The sequence below is a fragment of the Schistocerca americana genome, chromosome 6, assembly GCF_021461395.2.
Source record: "Schistocerca americana isolate TAMUIC-IGC-003095 chromosome 6, iqSchAmer2.1, whole genome shotgun sequence".
NCBI classification, from domain to species: Eukaryota; Metazoa; Arthropoda; class Insecta; order Orthoptera; family Acrididae; genus Schistocerca; species Schistocerca americana.
The window spans coordinates 592,091,549-592,103,203 of NC_060124.1; the positions used below are offsets into that span (position 1 = coordinate 592,091,549).

The 11,655-nt window shown below is 64.2% G+C and overlaps 1 protein-coding gene across 1 annotated transcript; it reads right to left on the reverse strand.

Moving 5' to 3' along the window:
* Positions 1–346: 346 nt before the first annotated feature.
* On the reverse strand, positions 347–1,852 carry LOC124620313 (mucin-6-like). The gene has a single exon (XM_047146986.1). The coding sequence runs from the start codon at positions 1,850–1,852 to the stop codon at positions 347–349; it is 1,506 nt and encodes a 501-aa protein (XP_047002942.1).
* Positions 1,853–11,655: the final 9,803 nt, after the last annotated feature.

Consider the following 11,655-nt stretch of genomic DNA (forward strand, 5'->3'; position numbering starts at 1 on the left):
GCGTGGAGTGCAGCGGGCTGTGGTGAAGTCAGACCCGTGCGGTGCTGACAGCGTAGAGTCCAGCGGGCTGTGGTGACGTCGGACGCAGACGGTGCTGACAGCGTGGAGTCCAGCGGGCTGTGGTGACGTCGGACGCGGACGGTGCTGACAGCGTGGAGTGCAGCGGGCTGTGGTGAAGTCAGACCCGTGCGGTGCTGACAGCGTAGAGTCCAGCGGGCTGTGGTGACGTCGGACGCAGACGGTGCTGACAGCGTGTAGTGCAGAGGGGCTGTGGTGATGTGAGACCTGTACGGTGCTGACAGCGTGGAGTGCAGCGGGCTGTGGTGACATCGGACACGGATGGTGCTCACAGCATGGAGTCCAACGGGCTGTTGTGACGTTGGATGCGGACGGTGCTCACAGCGTGGAGTACAGCGGGCTGTGGTGACGTTAAACGAGGACGGTGCTGACAGCGTGGAGTCCAGTGGGTTGTGTTGACGTCGGAAGCGGACGTTGGTGACAGATTGGAGTCCAGCGGGCTGTGGTGAAGTCGGAAGCGGACGGTGCTGACAGCGTGGGGTGCAGCGGGCTGTGGTGACGTTGGACACTGACGGTGCTCACAGCGTGGAGTGCTGCTGACTGTGGTGACGTCGGACGCGGACGGTCCTGACAGCGTGGAGTGCAGCGGTCTGTGTTGACGTCGGACGTGGACGGTGCTGACAGCGTGGAGTGCAACGGGCTGTGGTGAAATCGGACACGGACTTTGCTGGCAGCGTGGATTGCAGCGGGCTGTGGTGACGCCGTACACGGACGGTGCTGACAGCGTGGAGTCCAGGCGCCTGTGGTGACGTCGGAAGCGGACGGTGATGACAGAGTGGAGTGCAGCGGGCTGTGGTGACGTCAGACACGGACGGTGCTCACAGCGTGGAGTGCTGCAGGCTGTGGTGATGTCGGACGGGGTCGGTGCTGACAGCATGGAGTGCAGCGGGGTGTGGTTACGTCGGACATGAACGATGCTCACAGCGTGGACTGCTGCATTCAGTGGTGACGTTGGACACGGACGGTGCTGACAGCGTGGAATCGAGCCGGCTGTAGTGACGTCAGACACGGACGGTGCTGACAGCGTGGAGTGCACCAGGCTGTGGCGACGTCGGACGCGGGCGGTGCTCACAGCGTGGAGTGCAGTGGGCTGTGGTGACGTCGGACGTGGACGGTGCTGACAGCGTGGAGTGCAGCGGGCTGTTGTGATGTCGGACATAAATGGTGCTGACAGCATGGAGTCCAGCGGGATTTGGTGACGTCGGACGCTCAAGCTGCTGACAGCGTGGAGTGCAGCGGGCTGTGGTGATGTCAGACCCGGATTGTGCTGACAGCGAGGAGTCCAGCAGGCTGTGGTGACGTCGGACACGGACTGTGCTGACAGCGTGGAGTGCTGCGGGCTGTGGTGACGTCGGACGCGGACGGTGCACACAGCGTGGAGAGCAGCGGGCTGTGGTGACGTCGGACACGGACGGCGCTGACAGCGTGGAGTGCAGTGGGCTGTAGTGACGTCGGACACAGACAGCACTGAAAGCGTGGAGTTCAGCAGGCTGTGGTGACGTCGGACACGGACGAAGCTGGCAGCGTGGAGTGCAGCGGGCTGTGGTGACGTTGGACGCGGGCGGTGCCGACAGTGTGGAGTCCAGCGGGCTGTGGTGACGTCTATCGCAGAAGGTGCTGACATCGTGGGGTGCAGCGGGCTGTGGTGACGTCGGACACGGACGCTGCTGACAGCGTGGAGTCCAGCAGGCTGTGGTGACTTCGGACATGGACGGTGCTGACAGCGTGGAATGCAGCGGGCTGTGGTGACGTCGGACGCGGACGGTGCACACATCGTAAAGAGCAGCGGGCTGTGGTGACGTCGGACACGAGCGGTGCTGACAGCGTCGAGTCCAGCAGGCTGTCGTGACGTCGGACGCGGACGGTGCTGACAGCGTGGAGCCCAGCGGGCTGTGGTGATGTTAGACCCGGACGGTGCTGACTGCGTGGAGCACAGCGGGCTGTGGTGACGTCGGACACAGACGGCACTGATACGGTGGAGTACAGCAAGCTGTGGAGACGTCGGACACGGTCGGTGCTGACAGCGTGGAGTCCAGCGGGCAGTGGTGACGTCGGACGCGGACGGTGCTCACAGCGTGGAGTGCAGCGTGCTGTTGTGACGTCGGACGCGGACAGTGCTGACAGCGTGGAGTCCAACGGGCTGTGGTGACGACGGACACGGAAGACGCTGACACCGTGGAGTGCAGCAGGCTGTGGTGACGTCGGACACGGACGGAGCTGACAGAGTGGAGTCCAGCGGGCTGTGGTGACGTCGGACGTTGACGGTGCACACAGCGTGGAGAGAAGCGCGCTGTGGTGACATCGGTCACCGATGGCGCTCACAGTGTGGAGTACAGCGGGCTGTGGTAACGTCGGACGAGGGCGGTGCTGACAGTGTGGAGTCCTGTGGGCTGTGAAGGCGTCGGACGCGGACTGTGCTGACAGCGTGGAGTGCAGCGGGCTGTGGTGACGTCGGACACAGGCGGCACTGACAGGGTGGAGTCCAGCAAGCTGCGGTGCCTTCGGACTCGGACGGTGCTGACAGCATGGAGTCCAGCGGGCTGTGGTGAAATCGGACACGGACTGTGCTGACAGCGTGGATTGCAGCGGGCTGTGGTGACGTCGGACACGGACGGTGCTGACGGCGTGGAGTGCAGGGGGCTGTGGTGACGTGGGAAGCGTACGGTGATGACAGAGTGGGGTGCAGCGGGCTGTGGTGACGTCGGACACGCACGGTTCTCACAGTGTGGAGTGCTGCAGGCTGTGGTGATGTCGACGGGGCGGTGCTGACAGCGTGGAGTGCAGCGGGCTGTGGTGACGTCGGACATGGACGATGTTCACAGTGTGGACTGCTGCAGGCAGTGGTTACGTCATACGCGGACGGTGCTCACAGCGAGGATTGCAGCGGGTGGGGGTGACGCCGGACACAGCCGGCACTGACAGCGTGGAGTGTAGCGGGCTGTGGTGACGTCGGACATGGATGGTGCTGACAGCGTGGAGTGCAGCGGGCTGTGGTGGCGTCGGACACGGACGGTGCTGACAGCGTGTAGTGCGGCGGGCTGTGGTGACGTCGGACGCGGGCGGTGCTCACAGCGTGGAGTGCAGCCGGCTGTGATGAAGTTGGACGCGGACGGTGATGGCAGCATGGAGTGCAGCTGGCTGTGGTGACGTCGGACGCGGACGGTGCTGACAGTGTGGAGTCCTGTGGGCTGTGAAGACATCGGACGCGGACGGTGCTGACAGCGTGGTGTCCAGCGGGCTGTGGTGACGTCGGACGCGGACGGTGCTGACAGCGTGGTGTGCAGCGGGCTGTGGTGAAGTCAGACCCGGGCGGTGCTGACAGCGTAGATTTCAGCGGGCTGTGGTGACGTCGGACGAAGACGGTGCTGACAGCGTGTAGTGCAGCGGGCTGTGGTGATGTGAGACCTGTACGACGCTGACACCGTGGAGTGCAGCGGTCTGTGGTGACGTCGGACGTGGACGGTGCTGACAGCGTGGAGTCCAGTGGGCTGTGTTGACGTCGGAAGCGGACGTTGGTGACAGATTGGAGTCCAGCGGGCTGTGGTGACGTCGGAAGCGTACGGTGCTGACAGCGTGGGGTGCAGCTGGCTGTGGTGACGTCGGACACGGACGCTGCTGACAGCGTGGAGTCCAGCAGGCTGTGGTGACTTCGGAAACGGACGGTGCTGACAGCGTGGAGTGCAGCGGGCTGTTGTGACGTCGGACGCGGACGGTGCACACAGCGTAAAGAGCAGCGGGCTGTGGTGACGTCGGACACGGACGGCGCTGGCAGCGTGTATTGCAGTGGGCGTTGGTGACGGCGGACGCGGATGGTGCTGACAGTATAAAGTCCAGTGGGCTGTGGTGACGTCGGACACGAACGGTGCTGACAGCGTTGAGTCCAGCAGGCTGTCGTGACGTCGGACGCGGACGGTGCTGACAGCGTGGAGTCCAGCGGGCTGTGGTGATGTCAGACCCGGACGGTGCTGACTGCGTGGAGAGCAGCGGGCTGTGGTGATGTTGGACACGGATGGTGCTCACAGCATGGAGTCCAGCGGGTTGTGGTGATGTTGGACGCGGACGGTGCTCACAGAGTGGAGTGCAGCGGCATGTGCTGACGTCGGACGCGGACGGTGCTGACAGTGTGGAGTCCGGTGGGCTGTGGTGTGTTGGACGCGGACGGTGCTGGCAGCGTGGAGTGCAGAAAGCTGTGGTGATGTCAGACACAGACGGCACTGACAGGGTGGAGTGCAGCCGGCTGTGGTGACGTCGGACACGGACGGTGCTGGCAGAAAGGAGTCCAGCGGGCTGTGGTGACGTCGGACTAGGACGGTGCTCACAGCATGGAGTGCAGCGGCATGTGCTGACTTCGGACGCGGACGGTGCTGACAGTGTGGAGTTCAGTGGGCGGTGGTGTGTCGGACGCGGTCGGTGATGACAGCGTGGAGTGCAGCGGGCTGCGGTGACGTCGAACGCGGATGGTGCTTACAGCGTTGTGTGCAGCGGGCTGTGGTGTGGTCGGACGCGGACGGCGCACTCAGCATGGAGTGCAGCGGGCTGTGGTGACGTTGGTCACGGACGGCGCTGACAACGCGGTGTGCAGCGGGCTGAGGTGACGTCGGACGCGGACGGTGCTGACATTGTGGAGTCCAGTGGGCTGTGGTGACGTCGGACACGGACGGTGCTGACAGTGTGGAGGCCAGCGGGCTGTGGTGCCGTCGGACGTGGACAGTGCTAACACCGTGGAGTGCAGCGGGCTGTGGTGACGTCGGACACAGACGGCACTGACAGCGTGGAGTACAGCAAGCTGTAGTGACGTCGGACACGGACGGGGCTGACAGCGTGGAGTCCAGCGGGCTGCGGTGACGTCGGACTCGGATGGTGCTGACAGCGTTGTGTGCAGCGGGCTGTGGTGTCGTCGGACGCGGACGGTGCACACAGCGTAGAGTGCAGCGGGCTGTGGTGGCGCCGGACGCAAACAGTGCACACAGCATGGGGTGCAGCGGGCTGTGGTGACGTCTGCCACGGACGGCGCTGACAGCGCGAAGTTCAGCGTGCTGAGGTAACGTCGGACGCGGACAGTGCTGACAGTGTGGAGTCCAGTGGGCTGTGGTGACGTCGGACGCGGACGGAGCTGACATCGTGGAGTCCAGCGGGCAGTGGTGACGTCGGACGTGGACGGTGCTCACAGCGTGGAGTGCAGCGTGCTGTGGTGACGCCGGACGCGGACGGTGCAGACAGCGTGGAGTCCAACGGGCTGTGGTGACGACGGACACGGACGACGCTGCCACCGTGGAGTGCAGCAGGCTGTGGTGACGTCGGACACAGGCGGCACTGACAGGGTGATGTCCAGCAAGCTGCGGTGACGTCGGACACGGACGGAGCTGACAGAGTGGAGTCCAGCAGGCTGTGGTGACGTCGGACGTGGACGGTGCACACAGCGTGGAGAGCAGCGCGCTGTGGTGACGTCTGTCACCGACGGCGCTCACAGCGTGGAGTGCAGCGGGCTGTGGTGACTTCGTATGCGGACGGTGATTGCAGCATGGAGTGCGGCTGGCTGTGGTGACGTCGGACGCAAACGGTGCTGACAGTGTGGAGTCCTGTGGTCTGTGAAGACGTCGGACGCGGACGGTGCTGACAGCGTGGTGTGCGGCGGGCTGTGGTGACGTCGGACACCGACGGCGCTGACAGGGTGGAGTCCAGCAAGCTGCGGTGACGTCGGACACGGACGGTGCTGACAGCGTGGAGTCCAGCGGGTTGTGGTGACGTCGGACGCGGGCGGTGCTCACTGCGGGGAGTGCAGCGGGCTGTGGTGAAGTCAGACCCGGGCGGTGCTGACAGCGTAGAGTCCAGCGGCGTCTGGTGACGTCGGACGCAGACGGTGCTGACAGCGTGTAGTGCAGCGGGCTGTGGTGACATGGGACACAGATGTTGCTCACAGCATGGAGTCCGACGGGCTGTTGTGACGTTGGACGCGGACGGTGCTCACAGTCTAAAGTGCAGCGGATTGTGGTGACGTCAAACGAGGACGGTGCTGACAGCCTGGAGTCCAAGGGGCTGTGGTGACGTCGGATACCGACGGCGCTGACAGCGTGGAGTTCAGCGGTCTGTGGTGACGTCGGATGTGGACGGAGCTGACAGCGTGGAGTCCAGTGGGCTGTGTTGACGTCGGAAGCGGACGTTGGTGACAGATTGGAGTCCAGCGGGCTGTGGTGACGTCGGAAGCTGACAGTGCTGACAGCGTGGGGTGCAGCAGGCTGTGGTGACGTTGGACACTGACGGTGCTCACAGCGTGGAGTGCTGCTGGCTGTGGTGACGTCAGACGCGGACGGTCTTGACAGCGTGGAGTGCAGCGGTCTGTGTTGACATCGGACGTGGACGGTACTGACAGCGTGGAGTGCAACGGGCTGTGGTGACATCGGACGCGAACTGTGCTGACAGCGTGGATTGCAGCGGGCTGTGGTGACGTCAGACACGGACGGTGCTCACAGCGTGGAGTGCTGCAGGCTGTGGTGATGTCGGACGGGGACGGTGCTGACAGCATGGACTGCAGCGGGGTGTGGTGACGTCGGACATGAACGATCCTCACAGCGTGGACTGCTGCATTCAGTGGTGACGTCAGACGCGGACGGTGCTGAGGCGTGGAGTGCAGCGGGCTGTGGTGACGTCGGACGCAGGCGGTGCTGACAGCGTGGTGTGCAGCGGGCTGTGGTGATGTGAGAACCGTACGGTGCTGAGAGCATGGAGTGCAGCGGGCTGCTATGATGTCGGACGCGGACGGTGCACACAGTGTGGAGTGCAGTGGGCTGTGGTGGCGTCGGTCACAGACGGCGCTGACAGGGTGGAGTCCGGCAAGCTGCGGTGACGTCGGACACGGACGGTGCTGACAGCGTGAAGTGCGGCGGGCTGTGGTGACGTCGGACGCGGGCGGTGCTCACAGCGTGGAGTGCAGCGGGCTGTGAAGACGTCGGAAGCGGACGTTGGTGACAGATTGGAGCCCAGCGGACTGTGGTGGCGTCGGAAGCGGACGGTGCTGACAGCATGGGGTGCAGCGAGCTGTGGTGACGTTGGACACTGACGATGCTCACAGCGTGGAGTGCTGCTGGCTGTGGTGACGTCGGACGCGGACGGTCCTGACAGCGTGGAGTGCAGCGGTCTGTGATGACGTCGGACGTGGACGATGCTGACAGCGTGGAGTGCAACTTGCTGTGAGACATCGGACGCGGACTGTGCTGACAGCGTGGATTGCAGCGGGCTGTGGTGACGTCGGACACGGACGGTGCTGACAGCGGGGAGTCAAGGGGGCTGTATTGACGTCGGAAGCGGACGGTGATGACAGAGTGGAGTGCAGCAGGCTGTGGTGACGTCGGACACGGACGGTCCTCACAGGGTGGAGTCCAGCGGGCTGGGGTTACGTCGTTTGAGGACGGTGCTGGCAGCGTGGAGTGCAGCGGGCTGTGGTGAAGTCGGACACGGACTGTGCTGATAGCGTGGAGTCCAGCTGGCTGTGGTGACGTCGGACACGGACGGTGCTCACAGCATGGAGTCCTGCCGGTTGTGGTGACGTCGGAATCAGTCGGTGTTGACAGCATGGAGTGCAGCGGGATGTGGTGACGTCGAACACTGACAGTGCTCACAGCGAGGAGTGCTGCAGGCTTTGGTGACGTCGGACGCGGACGGTGATGACAGCGTGGAGTGCAGCAGTCTGTGGTGACGTCGGACGTGGACGGTGCTGACAGCGTGGAGTCCAACCGGCTGTGTTGACGTCAGACACGGACGGTGCTGACAGCGTGAAGTGCAGCGGGCTGTGGTGACGTCGGACACAGACGGCACTGAAAGCGTAGAGTACAGCAAGCTGTGGTGACGTCGGCCACGGACGGTGCTGACACCGTGGAGTCCAGCGGGCAGTGGTGACGTCGGCCACTCATGCTGCTGACAGCGTGGAGTTCAGCGGGCTGTTGTGATGTTAGACCAGGGCGGTGCTGAAAGCGTGGATTCCAGTGGATTGTGGTGACGTCGGACAAGGACAGTGCTGACTGTGTGTAGTAAAGCAAGCTGTGGTGATGTCGGACGCAGATGGTGCTGACAGCGTGGAGTGCAGCGTGCTGTGGTGACGTCGGACATGGACGGTGCTGACAGCGTGGAGCCCAGCGGGCTTTGGTGACGTCGGACGCGCACGGTGCTGACTGCGTGGAGTGCAGCGGGCTGTGGTGATGTCAGACCCGGACTGTGCTGACAGCATGGAGTCCAGCTGGCTGTGGTGACGTCGGACACGGACGGTGCTGGCAGCGTGTAGTGTGGCGGGCTGTGGTGACGTCAGTCGCGGGCGGTGCTCACAGCGTGGAATGCAGCGGGCTGTGGTGAAGTCGGACGCGGACGGTGCTGGCAGCATGGAGTGCAGCTGGTTGTGGTGACGTCGGACACGGACGGTGCTGAGAGCGTGGAGTCCAGCGGGCTGTGGTGACGTCGGACACGGGCGGTGCTGACAGCGTGGAGTGCAGCGGGCTGTGGTGATGCGAGAACCTTACGGTGCAGACAGCGTGGAGTGCAGCGGGCTGTGGTGACGTCGGACACGGACGGTGCTCACAGCATGGAGTCCTGCCGGTTGTGGTGACGTCGGAATCAGTCGGTGTTGACAGCATGGAGTGCAGCGGGATGTGGTGACGTCGAACACTGACAGTGCTCACAGCGAGGAGTGCTGCAGGCTTTGGTGACGTCGGACGCGGACGGTGATGACAGCGTGGAGTGCAGCAGTCTGTGGTGACGTCGGACGTGGACGGTGCTTACAGCGTGGAGTGCATCGGGCTGTGGTGACGTCGGACACAGACGGAGCACACATCGTGGAGTGTTTCAGGCTGTGGTGACGTCGGATGCGAACGTTGCTGACAGCGTGGAGTGCATCGGGCTGTGGTGACGTCGGACACGGACGATGCTCACCCCATGGAGTGCTGCAGGCTGTGGTTACGTCCGGCGTTGACGGTGGTGACAGCGTGGAGTGCAGCGGGCTGTGGTGACGTCGGACGCGGACGGTGCTCACAGCATGGTGAGTAGCGGGCTGTGGTGACGTCGGAACAGACAGCACTGACAGCGTGGAGCGCAGCGAGCTGTGGTGACGTCGGACGCGGACGGTGCTGACAGCGTGGAGTGCAGCGGGCTGTGGTGACGTCGGGCATGGACGGTGCTGACAGCATCGAGTGCAGCGGGCTGTGGTGCTGTCGGACGCTAACGGTGCTGAAATTGTGGAGTCCAGCGGGCTGTGGTGAAGTCGGACACTGACGGTGCTCACAGCGTGGAGTGCTGCCGGCTATGGTGACGTCGGACGCGGACGGTGCTGACAGCGAGGAGTCCAGCGGGCTGTGGTGACGTCGGACGCAGGCGATGCTGACAGCGTGGTGTGCAGCGGCTGTGGTGATGTGAGAACCGTACGGTGCTGACAGCGTGGAGTGCAGTGGGCTGTTATGATGTCGGACGCGGTCGGTGCACACAGTGTGGAGTGCAGTGGGCTGTGGTGACGTCGGTCACGGACGGTGCTCACAGCGTGGAGTGCTGCTGGCTGTGGTGACGTCGGACGCGGACGGTGCTGACAGTGTGGGGTCCTGAGGGCTGTGAAGACTTCGGACACAGACGGTGCTGACAGCGTGCAGTGCGGCGCTCTGTGGTGACGTCGGACGCGGACGGTGCTGGCAGCATGGAGTGCAGCTGGCTGTGGTGACGTCGGACGCTGACGGTGCTGACAGCGTGGAGTGCAGCGGGCTGTAGTGAAGTCAGACCCGGGCGGTGCTGACAGCGTAGAGACCAGCGGGCTGTGGTGACGTCGGACGCAGACGGTGCTGACAGCATGTAGTGCAGCGGGCTGTGGTGATGTGAGACCTGTACGGTGCTGACTGCCTGGAATCCAGCGGGCTGTGGTGACGTCGGATACGGATGGCGCTGGCAGCGTGCAGTGCAGCAGTCCGTGGTGACGTTGGACACTGACGGTGCTCACAGCGTGTAGTGCTGCTGGCTGTGGTGACGTCGGACGCGGACGGTCCTGACAGCGTGGATTGCAGCCGTCTGTGTTGACGTCGGACATGCACGATGCTGACAGCGTGGAGTGCAACGGGCTGTGAGACATCGGACGCGGACTATGTGACAGCGTGGATTGCAGCGGGCTGTGGTGACGTCGGACACGGACGGTGCTGACATCGTGGAGTCCAGGGGGCTGTGGAGACGTCGAAAGCGGACGGTGATGACAGAGTGGATTGCAGCAGGCTGTGGTGACGTCGGACACGGACGGTGCTCACAGTGTGGAGTCCAGCGGGCTAGGGTTACGTCGTTTGAGGACGGTGCTGACAGCGTGGAGTGCAGCGGGCTGTGGTGACGTCGGACACGGACTGTGCTGACAACGTGGAGTGCAGCGGGCTGTGGTGTCGACGGACGCGGACGGTGCACACAGCTTGGACTGCAGCAGGCTCTGGTGACGTCAAAGAGGTACGGCCCTGACAGCGTGGAGTGCAGCGGGCTGTGGTTACGGCGGACGCGGACGGTGCTGACAGTGTGGAGTCCAGCGGGCTGTGGTGACGTCGGACGCAAGTGGTGCTAACAGCGCGGAGTGCAGCGGGCTGTGGTGACGACGGACCCAGACGGCACTGACAGCGTGGAGTACAGCAAGCTGTGGTGACGTCGGACACGGACGGTGCTGACAGCGTGGAGTCCAGCCGGCTGTGGTGACGTCAGACCCGGACGGTGCTGACAGCGTGGAGTGCTGCAGGCTGTGGTGACGTCGGACGCGGGCGGTGCTCACAGCGTGGAGTGCAGTGGGCTGTGGTGACGTCGGACGTGGACGGTGCCGACAGTGTGGAGTGCAGCGGGCTGTGGTGATGTCGGACATGGACGATGCTGACAGCGTGGAGTCCAGCGGGCTGTGGTGACGTCGGACACGGACGGTGCTAACAGTGTGGAGTCCAGCGGGCTGTGGGGACGTCGGACGCGGACGGTGGTGACAGCGTGAAGTGCAGCGGGCTGTGGTGACGTCGGACACAGACGGCACTGAAAGCGTAGAGTACAGCAAGCTGTGGTGACGTCGGCCACGGACGGAGCTGACAGCGTGGAGTCCAGCGGGCAGTGGTGACGTCGGCCACTCATGCTGCTAACAGCGTGGAGTGCAGCGGGCTGTGGTGATGTCGGACACGGACGATGCTCACAGCATGGAGTCCTGCGGGCTGTGTTGACGTTGGAATCAGTCGGTGTTGTCAGCATGGAGTGCAGCGGGATGTGATGACGTCGAACACTGACAGTGCTCACAGCGTGGAGTGCTGCAGGCTGTGGTGACGCCGGACGCGGACGGTGATGACAGTGTGGAGTGCAGCGGTCTATGGTGACGTCGGACGTGGACGGTGCTTACAGCGTGGGGTGCAGCGGGCTGTGGTGACGTCGGACACAGACGGAGCACACATCGTGGATTGTTTCAGGCTGTGGTGACGTCGGACGCGAACGTTGCTGACAGCGTGGGGTGCATCGGGCTGTGGTGACGTCGTACACGGACGGTGCTCACCCCGTGGAGTGCTGCAGGCTGTGGTGACGTCAGGCGTTGACGGTGGTGACAGCGTGGAGTGCAGC